Source organism: Haliaeetus albicilla, chromosome 27, assembly GCF_947461875.1.
Source record: "Haliaeetus albicilla chromosome 27, bHalAlb1.1, whole genome shotgun sequence".
Classification (NCBI taxonomy): domain Eukaryota; kingdom Metazoa; phylum Chordata; class Aves; order Accipitriformes; family Accipitridae; genus Haliaeetus; species Haliaeetus albicilla.
In genome coordinates this window covers 21,664,086-21,680,940 of record NC_091509.1, presented here as the reverse complement: position 1 = coordinate 21,680,940, position 16,855 = coordinate 21,664,086, and the positions used below count along the sequence as shown (strand labels likewise).

General features: G+C 37.4%; 1 protein-coding gene across 4 annotated transcripts in view; it reads left to right on the top strand.

Annotated features, from left to right (window-relative positions):
* The window catches only part of NR3C1 (nuclear receptor subfamily 3 group C member 1), a 74,311-nt gene that overhangs the window by 44,856 nt on the left and 12,600 nt on the right, over positions 1-16,855 (top strand). For all 4 annotated transcript variants that reach the window (XM_069772766.1, XM_069772769.1, XM_069772768.1 and 1 more), the window contains exons 4-6: positions 2,966-3,082; positions 7,831-8,109; positions 11,105-11,249. In XM_069772766.1, the coding sequence (XP_069628867.1) occupies positions 2,966-3,082; positions 7,831-8,109; positions 11,105-11,249 (541 nt within the window). The remainder of the gene's footprint in view (positions 1-2,965; positions 3,083-7,830; positions 8,110-11,104; positions 11,250-16,855) is intronic.

Below are 16,855 nucleotides of genomic sequence, written 5' to 3'. Positions count from 1 at the left end.
GAGGCTGTTCCTGAGGTATAACAAGACAATAAGAGCTCAAGTGCAAAGCACTGAGCTGCTTGGGCTCTCCATGACTCCCAACTAGTCCTGTCGGGAGTCTCCCATTTAGAGTCAGGCTCTTTATTTGAAGCAAATAATCATCTATACCTTTGATTAAAATAAGGTCACTGGGTATGCCTCAGAAGAAGTATTACACGGCAGCTGGATATATGTCATAGCGGTGGTTTTACCTGTCCTCAAGCTTAAAACAAATCACAAAAGTATCGATACATGAAGAAGTCAACCCAGTAATTCCTTTTGATCAGTGATGTGACTTGCCGCATCTTATATCAACTGTATTAATGTTAAAAATGTAAGCAGGCTTGTAGCTGAAAAATTGCAACAGATTCCTCAAGGCTTACCTCCACTTTCATTTTTTATTGTTCCACAGATTATCCCAACCTTAATCCTTCCGATTAGATATCGTGGATGTTTTCAGGAGCTATTCCAGGATCTGTTAGTTCTAGTATTCACTTTAAGGAACAAATAATTTGCTTTTGTCTCTTACAGGCATTTTTCTTATTAGGAACATATGTAGAAAGAATTTGTTTCTGCAATATCCTTTTTATTAATAGCTGCCAGGCACCTGTTAGTATATGGATCAAGCTGAGTCTGCATGTTGGTTATCTAGCCTTTAGCCTGAAACCCTTTTTTGTACCTTTGTCTACACATATGTGTACTGTGATAGAAATAGTCTCAGAAACTGGAAGTATCTAGAAAATCAATATAAAATGTATTTCTTTCAGCAAAGAGTAGAATGAGAGAAGAAGAAGGCTGAAGGTGGGACAGCAACTGTGTATTTGTACGCAGTTCTTCACACAAACAGGCCTTTGTTCGGGAACCCAGGGTGGCCAGAGCCATCTTGTTCTAGTTCTTATTTTTGTGGTGCGTCAGAGCCCTCCTGATCCAGTTTCTCTGGTCCCAGAACCAACCCCGTTCGCCTCCCAGTGTGTTACCCCCACCCTGCTGCCAACCCAGATCTTCACCACGTCTCCCCACCTCCGCTTCTTCGCCTTGCTTCAGCTCCTCACACCTCCCCTCTGCTTCAGATTCCCCCAACACCTCTGCCTCCTGCTGTGCTCCAGCTTGTCCTTGTTCTTTGGCATTTTTAATTCCATCTCCCCAAACCCTTCTTCTGTAATTTCTGACCTTTTTACACACTGGTGTGCTCAAACGAGCAAAGACTTGTTCAGTCTCGTAGTGCTTCAGAGCCCCAGGTGCTGACTTGTGCTGTGGGTGCTGCAACGTTGAAGAGTGTCCGGCCTCTCTGTAAAATGCCCCTGTCTGCCATAAATCCCCTTGGAAACATCTCCATTTGCTCACTACCAGTTTATACCAGTGTGTTGTTTGTGAACTATTGATTTTTGAGCAGCAAAGATAACTGAAATGCATTCCTCTGTGCAACTGGCATGTCCTCTGGGCAGCAGTCAGACATGAAGCAGAAGGTGGCATCACCTTCCCTTCATTTTTCCACAAAATGTTCATGTGACAAGGCTTTAATATAATGTAATACAAAGAAGTAGTGCAGCTTTCACATGAAAAGGCAAGAATAGGTAAGTAGTGAATCCAAGAAACCAAACAGTACCTTCACGGAGATGAGCTCTTTGTTAGGAAAAAAAACGGAACAGCTCAGGAAAATCTACACCTGAAGCATCTGCATTGACTATGTGAAACCATGGTCTCATCGAACATCTTTGTGAGACATGAAATTGTAGTCTCTGTTCTGCTACAATGATGACAGATACTCATCAGTTTATATTTCATCTGTGCATGCATGTGTATTTGTTCTATACATATTAGGATGCTAAAGGCAAACAGAATTGTGAATCATGCATCTATTTTCTAAGTTACCTTAAACACAAAGATTATACAAGGGTCAGTAAGGCTTCCTCTTCTTCACATGAAAAAGATAGGGGTGTTCATTCAGAAAAATGTTCAGGGCTTCCTTGGAATATCAACTTGAAACATTTCACTGGAGAAGTTCAAATAAAGCTGTAGTAATGGACTCCACATACCCATAATATTCACAGCGGACTTGAAACAAATTCCTTAACCTTCCTCTTTTTCTGTGAGAAGACTCTTAAGACTCGATTGTTAATAACTCAGTATTTGGAAAATATGTTTGTTCTTGCAATATTATGCTATCAGGAATTTGAAATATAGTGTAAAAGCCTAAGTTGCAGCTTTCTGCCCTCTAAAGAAATATGTTTCTTGATCCCTGTCTGGGAGAAGGATGTATCTTTTAGTAATACCTTTCTCTAAATAAGTTATATTGAGACATTTATTCATATAATTCAAATAATTAAGAATTGATACTACTCTTCTGTTGCCCTGCTCTTAACAGCTAATACAGTTATTTTCATTTATGTAGTTCAAGTTACCATATTTCTAGGGTCCGTACTGCTCTGAATCTGTGAATCCTTAAAAATGTCAGAAAAAACTTGGTTTGTCCAGTTCAGACTCCAAGTTAAACAAGGAGGAGGTTTCATGACTTTCAAAATGATGAAAGCTGTGTCTATGTATCTGTAGAAATGCTTACATGTATACTTTCAAAATGTGTTTATGAACATTACTTACATCTCTTGTGAAACTCTTTAGGGAAATCGGAAACATGCTATAATAGACAGCTTTGAGAACTGTAAGAGAAAAATAGTTTTAAAAATAGAATTTGTCTGATGTTAACAAATAGAAAATAGGACTTCTACTTAAATTTATTGGCTTTGGTGTCTAAATATGAGAAATCTGTTTGGTGTATAGATATATGAAATTATATTGATACTGATCATATTTTTGCAAGAAATGAAGTACAGTAAGTAAAGGTATTCTATAGTCCCCAAATCCTTAAGGTTACTGAAAGAATGAATGACTTCATCTACTACTCTAATTGTAGAGCTTATGGTTATTTTGTTTGTCTTTATGAATACAGGGCAGCACAACTATCTGTGCGCTGGGAGAAATGATTGCATTATTGACAAAATTCGGAGGAAAAACTGTCCAGCATGCCGCTACCGGAAATGTCTTCAAGCTGGCATGAACCTCGAAGGTAACTTAAAATGTTCAAATCCTTTTTTCAATTTTGAGTCCTAGACAATAAAGGTTCATGCTTATGAAGCTAAAACAGTTATTTGAGCGTCACTTTAATATGTTAAAAGTAAGTACTGCATTTTAGGGTGTGTATGAGCATTTTAATGAAAATCAAGATTTTTCTGTTACACTTCCCTAACCGTACTCAATTGCACTTTCTCTCAGTATGTTCAGTAGAAGTGAGTCATACACACAGAACAGGGCTATTTTTTTTTTTTTATTCCTGTCAGCACATACATCTTGTTGCTTTTTCCCTGCATCTGAGACAGCAGAACTCTAGAACTCCTGTAGGGAAGTGTGATGCCTGTCCATCCTTACTCAGGGGAGTGACCTGACACTGAAACTGCAGATGAGAGGGAAAGCCCAGAGACACAGATCTAAGTTGGAGTGGAGCTTATATCTTCAAGCTGAACAAAAGGAAATTATTTTTTTCATGCTATGGATTCTTCTTAAACGTCTGTCAGAATCTCTCTAGAAAAGACAGGTTAAATAAATAAATATAAATGTACCAGTACATATTTGTTCTCTGCTAACTCCTGTACGGCTTATGAGAAACTGAAAACCACATCGACTAGAGATTTAGCAGCAGTTGTAAAATGGCATAAAACATTTTTATTAGTGTCAGCTACATTTTATGCTTGATATTTTTTCCTTGAGCTGTAGAGATTAATACAGTATTTACTAGCATAGTTATCATGGTGATACTTGTATAATCAAAATTGTCAGATAAAATAAAAATGTCAAAAATGTATTTGTCAGATACAAATATGAACAGTTTCATTTCAGTCAGTGATAGTATCCTTTGGTAAAATGTAAGTGGTGAGTTATGTTAAAGGGATAGATGATACGCATATTGGAGTCCTTGTTAGCACATCGTTTCTTCCTCTTCTGCTTCCAACCTCTTATCAGGAGGACGAATCACTAGTTTTTCTGCCCTGCAGGTGGCTTGACATGCCCCTTCCTTCAGAGCAAAGGGAAAAAACCAACAGTCTGAAATGCTTCCCCTCCCATGACACGCTTGCAAGTACATCCCATACTTCATGGTAGAGATTTGCAGGGAATAGAGGAGGTTGCTGGTCAATTTGTTGAGGTGTTACTGTGATCTGTGTGCAGGGTGTGAGGTTATATCCCTTAATAGCCAAAATCTACAATAGTGGGTTCTAAAATAAATCCTTAAAGTACATGAGGTTGTCAGCGAGTGTCTCCCTGGAGCTAGATTTAGCTTTTAGACACTCCCAGTGGGCTGAACCTTGCAACTTCAGAGATAACAGCAGGGTAGTCCACTTGCCTACTCTTGGTGTCCGATGGTGGAAAGATGCAATGCCCTGCTGGGGCTGGTGTGGCCAGTACCAAGTAGAGGTAACAGCAAAGCCTAAAGAAAATTTAGAATAATGCACAACCCCACAATTTTCACTTTCGGGTAGGAAAAAATACATTTTGTTTTAAGACTTTTTTCTACTTTTTTCTCTCCATAGTTGTGTTCAAAATACATATATTCATATATCTAACTATATGAATAAAGCACCTTACTATGTATATTACTCTATAATAGTAAGCCTTTCCGCATCAATTTATGCGAACTCTTTTTAAAGTAGACACCAATATAGCTATCTCAGGCTCTAGGACATGTTATTTGAGTTGCCTTTCTGCACCAAAGAAAATTAAAATTGAATGACGTCTGATACTTGCCGCTTTTCCGCATGTAGTTTGGAGCCCTTCCAACTATAGTTTGTTTGCCTGAATTTTGGCACAGAGAATCCTACAGAATAGTGACTTTTGGAGGATGGATATTGTTATATAAGTTGTTGGAAAAAGGAAGGGGGGCAGGCTTTTATGACTGAGAGGGAGAAGAGATCTAGAAACTCAGCAATGCAAAAATGGAAGAACCTAAGGTAGTGTGAAGCAGGGAAAAACAACCATGAAAACGGCGATTTGTTGGACAGATCTGAACAGATGGTGAATTGGTCATACAGAAGAACTCATAGAAAAGAAAACTGGAAGGCAGCATAAGGTGCAGAAGAGACTAAAAAAGAGTTCCTTTTATCTTGGCTATTTTAGGGTCACAGTTCAGGAATTACTGTTGTTTAAAAGATAATTAAATTTGCATACTTTTTAGACAGTAATTTCTTTTTGAAAAGTCATCAGGTGTATCCTCAGTGCGTAAATAATGGTTATGAGCAAACCAGTTAATGAATAGCAAGAGATCAAAATAACCTAGCATGTCAGTCTGAAGGGCCCTTTCACTTAGCCTTACTTGCCGGTAGATTTCTTCCATGAATCTGTCCAGTCATGTTTTGAATATCTCTAGGTTCTACTACCAGCAGTGAATTTCACTGTTAAGTATTGGGTAGAAGACTAACTTATTTAGAAATAATAAATAGAATTTACCATGCAGTATTTTAATTCTTACCGGCTTTTCTGCTTAGAAAAAAGTGGCTCCTTGTACAGTAGAAACATGTTACTTGATAATCTTCTATTATAGTCTGGCTTATCATCAGTCATACCTTTGTCCCTACTTACCACCCTTTTCTGGAACTTTCTTGTTTCTATTACATGGGGTTTTGCATGTAGGGGACTGGAGAAACATAAAACTATCAAGCTGCAGGTACCAGAGATTTATACAGTAGAATAATGATATTTTGCACTGTAGCCTTTATTTCTTTCAATTTTCATTTCCGCTTTCATCGTTAATTGACCCAAGGCATTACTTGGCACCCTTTCTGATGTGTTTGAAAAAAAGATCTACTGTTGGGTTTTATGCTTGTAAAAAGTAATCTCATAATTTTTTTGGCCTTTCTGACTGCATTTTATAGTTGGCCATTTATGGGGGTTTTCTGTCATCTTCATTTTGAATTTATTTCGATTTTTTGAAGGATCTCTTCCACTTTCTAATAATATTCATTGCCCTGCGCTGTAAGTGCAGTGTTTTTTGTCATTGTAAATCCCATTTTAGAAGTGAAGAGCATGGTCTCCATGTCTATCTGGCAGTGCTTGGTCTTCAGCATGGTGGTGGGAACATTTCATCACCTCCCAGGATGGTGAACTGCCTGCGTGGTTCAGGTGCACAGGCCATCTGCCCAACGGGCAGGAAATGTGTGCAATAAAATAGGAAGCCTGTACAACCTTGTTGGATGCCAGACTGCAGGGGGTTGGGGTTTGGGGGAGTTGTTTGTTTTTAACAGAAAATCTTGGATGCTTTTATTTCCATGCCGAGTTTATCTGCATGGATTATCTTCTGTAATTTGCACTAAGGAGCTGGTTTTAAATTTGTGGTGTTTTTATATTTGAAAATAAATTGTAAAGAAATACATTATCTCAGCATTCTTTTGTGAGTTACAACTATATATCGAAGTCAGGTCTGATAGCGTAGCCTAATAAAAATTCTTGCATAATACTTTGTCTTATCAGATATATTTCCTTTGATTATAATTTTACCAGACTTTCTGGGCTGGAAATACTCCATACCAGGTGTCTGCATTAAGCTGAAGGCATGTGCATGTAAATTTAAGTCAAAGCAGTTTGTTTGCTTTTGAGAACAAGGACAATGGGGCAAAAAATGCCAGAATGTTGAACGGGTTTGGAGCAGCCATTTCAAAATTTAGATGAGAATAGCAAGAAGCTTTTTGCTCCAAGGAAGTAACTGTTGCTATTCCCCCATGACAGTCTTGGCAAATGTGGCCAGTGTAAAAGCCTCTGGGAAACTGCAATTTATACAAGGTCCATAGAGAATTTCTTATCTTTAGCAGTTAGTTTCTGAAGTCTCTGTCCTAGCCAGTGGGAGAAAAGGGGTCAGGAGGGGGGTTTTATATGTTGTTAAGCTACAGAGTTGGTGCATTTCTGATGATGAGAGATTCTGAATAGGTCAGTAGAAACTTTGACTGTGAAACCACATTACATGATGCTTTTATGTGCTACGGATTTATCTCGGAAGTTCCAGAGCAGAAATCAATTAATTAATTGAGACACAGGAAAAGAACTGGGTTTCATTTTGGTCTCCATTAAATAGTGTGTTGAGTGTAGCAGACTGCATCCAGGAGAGCTGAAAGCCAAGTGGGAGACTCCATTACTGACAATATGCTAATAAAATTGTTGCTCCAACTTTTTGAGTTAACATCTCTGTGTGATGTTTTATTTGTTTGGCAAATGAGTTTTATGGTTTAATTACGCAGCAATGATTTATATGCAAGAGAGTTGGCAAGAGAAAAATCTCCTTCGGCCCAGCATTTTCAAAAAAATGTTTTCCCTGGCTTGAGAGATTGAGTAACTTCTTACCCATTAAATGTATTTTTTTTTCCTTTCTTCTGCATGTTTTCCCTACTTGATATTTTAAGGAACTTAATAAGTGTGCAGTCCTGCAAATATTTCCAGACAGGTGTCGTGCTGTCACATGAAGTTTCACTGAAATTTTTCATGTAATAGAAATCGTAGGATCAAGCCTTGTATTGTACCTGCAGACTTTATTTAACATTTTGAAACATTAACATAAATGTGACTTTCATTAAAACAGAAGATTAAGTTTATTTTCATGGGGAGTTTAATTAGAATTAATGTGAAATTACTTATAGTTCTATGAAAAAATGCTTTAAAAGTTTCAATTGCCTGATCTACAACTGCAGGAAAACAAAAGCAGCATTTCCTCTGTTAGGTTTTTATTGCTGTGTGGTCACTTTCCATTATCTAACCTGTGCCTTACCAAAACTTTCCTAGCTCGAAAAACAAAGAAGAAGATAAAAGGAATTCAGCAAACTAACGTAACAGGAACGCGGGAAGTTTCTGAAACGCCTGGAAACAAGAGCATCGTTCCTGCGTCCCTGCCGCAGCTGACCCCGACCCTGGTTTCTCTGCTGGAAGTGATTGAGCCGGAGGTGCTGTACTCGGGCTACGACAGCACGCTGCCGGACTCCAGCTGGCGGATACTGTCAACTCTCAACATGCTGGGAGGACGGCAAGTAGTAGCTGCAGTGAAGTGGGCAAAGGCAATACCAGGTAATATGCAAATACATTCGTTACAAAGTGCAGTCTTTTTATTGTACTTAAAGTCTGTCTTCGTATTTGGTGTCCTTTGAAGCCTTCACAGATGAAGTTTTAGTAGTATCTGAGCTAATTCGTGTCTCAAGTACTTTCGGAGTGGAGAAGCAGAAAAAAATGCAGATGCAAAAATTTATTTACTGTAGTTACAAATTAGGTCATTTTACTTGAACCCTTTGACCATTAAGTGTTAAAATTTATATTCAAATGGAGATGTGTTTTTAAGAGTAATATAGAGAACTATTTTTATTAGCTCTAGGTGCACGTCTTAGGTAATTATTTCTTAAATATTTTTGGCAATGAGGTTCTCTTGACTTTAATAGGCTGGTGCTGCTGTACTGGCTTGTCTGGGTCTGCATTCATGGATGGTTCTTTTTTTAGTACCCCCCACCATATCTGTAGTTTCTTCTTGACTGGCCATAGGCATTTCAGTGTCCAGTCCCATAGTGGAAGTCAAGATGTTCATTTTCTCTCAAGCACTGTAGCTACGCGATTAAACTGCCTGTCACCTGGGGAATGTGGAAGGTTTGTTGCTATTTTGGCTCCCACCTGAAGACACAGCTAGCAGTTGCCTTATAGGAGAAGTGGTGTCAAATCAGCCTTGGACATAATGCATCCTGTAGTATGCCATTGGGAAAGGCCAGGGCTGAAAGTAAAGCTGAAGATCTTTTTATTCCTGACAGAACAAAGGCTAGTGTTTTTCTCCCTTTCACTTCTACTCAATACCATTAACTACCTGATTTCAAAAACCCTAGCAAAAACACCTCCATAATGCATATGATGCCCAAGAATAACATCACATAACAGGGCTGCAAAAAAGAAAAAAAAAAGTCTGATAATGAAATTTATGAGTCATAATGGTGTCTCTTGAGACAGGGGAAATAAATTAATAGTAGGAAAGAAAGGCTAGTAAACTCAAATATATATGTTAAGCAGAGATGTGAATAGATTTGTATGTCTGTCGGGGTTTTTCTGCAATGGGGAATTACGCTGAATTAGCTAAGGTCTATATTAGGAAAACTTCACGTGCATGTGCTTTCTTCTGGGATAAGTCTTTAGGAGACCATCTGGTATTGGCAAATACAAATTTAGATACCATTTTTATAAAGCAGTTCTGTGTTCATAATCTCTTCTGAACAGTTTCCCTAATTAGACAAACCCTGCAGGTTAGAACGTAGCTCTTAATGAAAATGCCAATCTTCTCTTTAATAATTCTATTAATAGGAACTATTCTTATCATTCTTTTATCTTTTTTTTGGTTGCTAACATGGTTCTTCATGAGTATTGAATTTGTATATACTTCTGCTAGTTGTACACCATCAGACACACTAACAGTAAGCCAGCATTGGTTGCCAAACCCTTTAGTTGGGATTTCAAAACAACCTTTTCCTGAGGAGGGTTTGAGCAAAGATTTCAAGATTGGATCCAGTAAGTTTGAAATAACTTTGAAACACTTTGCTTGTATTTTAGGGGTAGTAAATAGTAGTTACTGCTGTCTCCAAAGCCAGAAGCTTTTTTTGAAGCGATTAGACATATCAAGTTTTGTTATATATCAATCTACTGAAGACTATCTATTTACACATCGTCGGGAAGCAGCACTGTTATGAGCTCTTTAGATGTCAGATACTTAATGAAATTAAATAAAATCAACTTGAATTCAGACTTTAGTAATGATTCAATATGGTACAGTATTTTCTTGTTAAATGTAGGCAGGACCTAATAGGAGCTAATGTCGCAAATTAAAAGCTGCCTACATTTTAAGACTGTTTAAGAGACCAATTTTCAGATTTTACACATTTCGTCATTGTTTAATTGGCTCTGTCCATGCTACATGTTCTTGTGAGATTAGAAGCAGTTAATGATGGTAACTAATGCAATCATATTTTGTAAGTTCAGGGTACAATTGTTGTTGAGTAAGAACAAAATTTGACGTTAAACCATTTATTGTCTAGTGGACTGCTCTCACAAACAGTAAAATATACTGTTATTTTTGGAAGATAGCCTGCAGAATTATAGTTTATATTAAATACAATTGTTGTCTTTTGTAATCTATCTAACTGATCATCAGTTCCAGATAAGCACATGCGTATACTCTGATTTTTTTATTTTTTTTTTTTTAAATGTTACATCCCCTTTTACTACATGTAGTACCTACCATGAATTATCCATCTGGTATTCTGTCCATCCAGAACATAACTAACATCATGTCTGTCAGGGTCCAGAGCTTTCAGTATGCATGCAGTTTTGTAGATGGGGTGCTGAGAATTTATTTTTGAATGTATATAGGTTAAGTGTGAATATAATGTATAATGCAAAGTTGAAGAGTTACTCTTTCTGTTGCTCTCTTTTGACTATTTTTCTGTGTTATATATGTTTTGTATGGTTGACATTTACACATTCAAACCAGCTCAGGGTTGAGTTATACTGGAGCTTTCTATTCAAGCCTTTCAAGTCTCGTATGTAGTCATATTGTCCAGAAGACATAACTGGAGTCCTATGGTTACGAACACTTCATTTCTACCTATGCAAAATTTTGACTAGGCAAAGGATTCCTTAGTGGTATGCTAAGTATTTGAATGTAACTTTAGTAGCTGGAAAATGTCACTGAAATTTTGCACCCCTTTTAGAGTGCATTTTTGTCGTCCAGCAAGAACATTCTCATAAGAAACCTCTTACTGTTCTAATTTCTTTTTTTCTTCCACCAAAAATCTAATCTAAAATACTTGACTGAATCAATCAGATGATTGTAATATGGCAAGGAATTCTGTTGTTATTTCAGGTACAGTGATCGCAGTTACAGAAATTTTTATGAAATACACTTTTAAAAGTGGTAATCTACATTGGTAATACAGAAGTTGTACTGGCGATAACCATGGTCCTTTTCCAAGTTTTGGGAGGTTTTTTCTTATTTTTTGCAACTGGTACTGTCACACCTCAATTTTTATTTTTCCAGGTTTCCGAAATTTACATCTGGATGACCAAATGACCCTTCTGCAGTACTCATGGATGTTCCTAATGGCTTTTGCTTTAGGATGGAGATCATATAAACAATCAAATGGAAATCTGCTGTGCTTTGCACCAGATCTGATTATTAACGAGTAAGTAAGACATGAGTCATTTTCCAGGTTTCTTGGGGTGATACAAGACTCCGCACAGTATTTCTGGGTTTTGCACTTGAGAGGTGAATCACTGGGTAGCAAATTCTTGCAGAGATCACAAGTCAGTCTGTCATTTGCAAATTGTTTTTCTTTTAGCAGATTGCTTAGCGTTTTTAAGTAAGTCAAGTGAAAGAAAGGTATTTTAGATATTAAGTGTGTTTATATCAAGAAGTTTTTGTGGGAGATGTTTGTACTGAAATGTTCCATATTGTGACTGTTCCTGCACCATTCATTATAATCATTCCTTTTATCAGAGCCAGCACGGTTGAAGCAAAAAATATATCTGTGATGGAGAGAAAAGTTTGGCAGATTGCATAATGTTCTGTATGTTTATTGTATAAAAGTGATAGTATGGTCCTACCAGTTTCACAGAGTTCTTGATCAGTTAAACATTTATATCTGAGCCTGATTAAAATCTGGCTAAAAAGACAAGGTTACAAATGGAAAAACTAGCCTGATTTCTATTTTCTTGTTGAACTGTGTTGTCAATTTTAGAGAAAAGTTGAATTTGCTAGAATATTTGGACATCTTTTTTCTTGCACTGTGCATGATTTTCCTTGTATTTTTCAAATTCATGTTGTGCAGTAGTTCTGTGTCGCAGAGGAGTGAAAGAGGGAATTCAGGATTGTTGAGGCGATGGGTGGAAGGCTTAATTGGAGTTGCAGTGGGGATAAACATTTTGCACAGAAATATGCGTAGTTATATTACTTTCTATACACTATTTCAAAGGTATAGTAGCAGATCGGTTTAGGTTATGCCTTTCTGCCTCCAGTCTGGAAAGCAAACGTTTCATCTAAACCCTCTCCTGTAGGGTTATATTTGGGAGTCAGTCCCGATGGACTGTCACACTCTCCCGCCTTTTACTTTGAAGCCATTTAGCAACTGTGTCCTTTAGCTGATATTTTAAAAAGCAGCTTCTTCAAGCAGGTGGAAGAGTGTCTGCGTAGTCTGTAACAAACCTTTCAAGTGATCTTTCAGTCTTGTAATTCCAGTGATGCTAGCAGTAGTCATAAAGCCTGTCAAGGCATTCTATCTGTATTTTAAATTAGTTGCTGAAAATATTCTGTGGATGTAAATCTTTGAGGTTGCTGGCCAGAGCCATTCAAAATCTAGGTTACCCATCTGCAGATTCGTATTAATATGATGCTATCACTATGGGTTTGCCATTTCTTTTTTCATGAAATGGCTTACTCCATTTGTGGGAACTAAAACTAATAAATACAATTACACGGGGCCTTTGACATATACAATCAAAAAACTTTTTTAGCATCACAATTTCACTGACAATAATTTAAAAAGTGATGCAAGTGGTAAGGTTTTATTCATGTCTCTGCTTTCATGTCTTTAAAATGACGGCAATACTAATAACCTTTGGCATGCTTTGAGACAGTAGTCTTAATATTTTTGTTCCTCTTGCACTTCAGTATCAGATCTCCCAAATCTTTTCTCTGTTTAACAAAAAAAAAAAAAATTGTTGCATTTGCTATGAGATTAGCCATTTACATTTCAGACTAATTCTTTTTCATGTTTATTTTTTGCCCCTTTTTTTTTTTTCAATGTAAATATTTGTCCAGGATTTTATAAACTGTAATCATTTCTCTAAAATAATAATTTTTCAAAAAAAGGTGAGGAGCAGATGACAAGCAAGGGCCCATCTGGGTACTTATGTTTATTAAAGTTCTTAGAATGTGTCTCTGGAGTAAAATAGTCTCTGTGTGGTGGAATTGAAATAATTGATGGTTGTGACTAATAAGCCTGATAACATCTAATTTGCTTTAAGTCAGAGGTCTCCTGCTGTTTTATCAATGGGTCAAAACCACAGAGCTTTACAGCTAAGTATGTGTTGGTACTCTTAAAAAACAAAACAAAACAAAACAACCAACAAACCAAACCAACACCCCCCATTTCCCCCCCCCCCCGCAGAAAACCCACGTGCAAGGGTAATCCTATTATACTAAATATTAATTCTCAAATTCATTCTAGTTACAGTTTTGGTACGTAAATTGTTTATCAAAATGACACTTGTTTTCAATAAAATATGTAGACTGAGCGAACTGGAATTTCTTCTCCAGTGTGCTACAGGTTCCCCATAAAACTCTCTGGTCATAACTTTTTATGTACCATTCATCAATAAAATACAGACACCTCCATGTTAAATGTGACCACTACTGAATAATACATAAAACCACCATGTAAGTTGTGAAAAGCTTACGAAGCGCAGTACCGCAGGGAAGGGCAGAGGGGCAGTGCCATTGGGGAAGCCTTGCTGGTGCTAAAATGTTTGGTAGGGCAAGAGAGACATCGTGGACATCAAGAAAAAAATGCACTTGGATTTAAATGATCAGATGTGTCCACTCTCTCTGCTTGATACATCATTCAAAAGATAGTACTGTGGTACATAACATCCCCTAAAAGCCATTCGGGGTTTGATATGCATCCTAGTGATCTTTCACCCAACAACTCCTTTCCACCCCTCACCCTCCCACCACCCCTAAGGCTCTTGCTTAATGTTTTAGGTATGCTAGAAATAGGTCCAAGGTAGAGTAATAAGTTAACTTTATTTGATGTAAGAATCAGATATTTATTAAAACACATTAACAATTAGAAAATAAATAGGTAAGGTATCATCCTATAAAAGTCAAAACAACTCCATTATTTGATAATCTAAAAACAAATGTAATATTTAATATCATTACAGTGAATTCTCTGGAATAATAGGGAAAAAAGTGAGTTTTCCTCATAAATTTTAAAGCTTGCTTCCACTAAATACAGTTATGCATAGGTGTTGTGTGTGTAACAGAAACAGAACCTTCATTTTGATTGTCTGAAATCTAGGATCATGGTCACTTTTACAGTTAACTGAAGCCGTCTGCATCAGATTTTTGGCTTTCTGTTCAGTAGTTTCAGATTTCTGCATGCAGATAAAGAGGTATAAGTTGTTCAAATTTGTAATTTTTGAGATCTGCAAATGACATTTTTACAGGTCTCTTGTTTATATGAACATTTTTATTTGTAACTAAGAATTTGTTCTGGCTTCATATCTATTAATTGCAGTTTCAAAGCATTATTTCAGTGGAGGACTAGAACAAAACTATAAGTCTTTACCCATACTGTGCTAAAATACAATAATTCCAGGAGGTCTTCCGTCTCTTCAAGCCACAGCCTTTAGATTGATGATGTACTTGTTTTTCTTAAATGGAAGTATAAACAAGCTGAGGAGTTGGCAAAAACTTGCAAGCCTCACATGAGCTCTTCATGCAGACTTGTATCGTTTCAGCCTTAACAAAATAGTGGCAAATATTCACATGGATGGGTTTTCAATTCTGTTGTGTAATTTGAGTTTACGCATCAAACAAAATTGTATGTATCACATTATGCTATAAGTGATAAACATCTCACTGTGTGTATGGAATTACACATACTCAAATCTCAATTAGTATGATTTTTTAAAATATATTTAGCCTATTTTTCACCCCCCAAATTCCTTTAATTTTACTTAAAAAAATTGAACTTCAGAAGGGTCATAAGAAAAGTATAGGCGTTATTACGTACAACGTAAATCAAGAAGTGGAACAGGCAAGCATCTTATAATCACATTATTTCTTTATATTTCTTTGTATCTTCATTACAGCAATAAACTAAAGTTGGTCTCAGACCACTTCCACTGTGCCACTGTTACCTGTAGCTTGCAGCAGCACAACACAGGTGAACTATTCAGGAATGTGAATGCAGGATAAGTTACTGAGTAGTGGTTGCAGAGAAGTCAGTAATACTTTATATCTGCTGCTGAGAGCTAAGGTCACATAGCTAATGTTAATGGGGGCGGGGAGAATAATACATAACAACAAAGCATACAGTGCCTTCCGCTGTGTTAGTTGAATGGTTACAGGTAAGTGCAATTACTTCTATTTTAATTTTCTTCAGGTTTTATATGGCTTTCTAGAAACCATTTATTTTATTCAGTTTCTGACCTTTAAAGACTTGTCCTCATGTTTGGTACAATTCAGTGTCTTCAGCTTTGGGAAGAGAAACTCTATCTTTGAAGGGTTCTCCAAGCCCAGGTGACTTAAATGAACGTAACTGCAAAATATTTTTTCAAGATTGAATTCTTTATAGGGATAGTAAGACTTTCTTTAGTTTCATGTATCTGCTCAAGCATCAGAGCAACATCAGTCTTTCATGCATTTATCCTTGCACCAACCCTGTGTCCAGTATTATTCCTGTGTAGTTACTACTTACTTACACAGAGTAGCAAGATCCACTGGCTCATGTTGACACTTTTCAGGCAACTGTGTGTAACTGGGCTGTACATAAAGAGCCTGTCTATCCTGTTAAGACGTTTGTCATGCTACATTTTCAGCTAACAGATCTTTAGCATTTATAAATATCTTACTGTGAATGCACAAAAAGCTTCCCAGAAATCAGTGGATTTGTTTTGCTTAGTGCTCAGGTAGCTTTAGCTGTGGTAATGCTGAATGCCACTATTCATTAGTACCCTTGTAGATTCCTCCATAATTGAATTTTCCGAGTATCCTCGATGCAGTCTGTGGCGGGAAAGAGAATTAAACTTTGTTCTTATCTTCTTAAGTCTTAAGCTGGCAGCCTAGTCATTTGACCAGTCTTCTCATAAAAATTGAATATTTATTGAGTATTCCATTTTTATGTCTGTACTCCTATCATTTATTGGCAGGGGGGGACAAAAACAAAGAGAAAAACATCCAATATATTTGAGTAATGTTTATCATGTACTGGCTATCCTAAGTTAATACATCTGATAGGGTTGAGTAGGGTGGATTATAAAGTTGCTGTGGTATGAAAATAAATTATTTCCCATAGAATTTGTTGAGTGCAAAAAGGTTCACCATACACGTACATAGCATTGTTTTCACTTCATATGCTTATGCTGCATCTGTACAGCTTCTAACTTTGTCTGCAAAACCAAAAAGAGGGAAAGATGAGTTTCTGAAGATGCAGCTATCATTTCTACAAGAATACAGGTCACTTCATCATTCCTTCTGCTTCCATTTTTTCTGCACTCCTGGCTAGTCCAGTCGATTGAGGTCTTGAAATGAAAGCCTCTCTTTCTCTCTCCCTCTTACAAGCGAACTGGTTGTAGCTGGAGGTGGGAAGATCCGAGCAGCGTGCTGCAGATGCTCACCCGATGAGGCAGTGAAGGTAGCAGTGGTCCCGCAGGCAGTTCCTGCCGCAGCCTTCAGGGAGGGAACGGCATCGAGGGCTCCAGACCTGAAGAGCTGGTGCTGGTAGACCTGGGCAGGAAAATGGCAAACATTTAGTGCTCCCTTGGGTCGATAATCTGTTGGATGGCGATGACTGCCCGATCCCGTTTCCACTTCAGTCGATAGAAAAGCTGCCACTGCATTGCATAGGCACACCTTAGTCCTCTGGTGTGTAGAACTGGTATTTCCTTCCCCAGCTAATGCTCTGCACCGGGAAAAACTACAGAGCAGCCAGTGATAGGTTTTCATCTCCAAACAGGTAGAGGGGAGAGGGGAGTCTTATTCAGGTCTTCATCAAGGGAGGGGCAA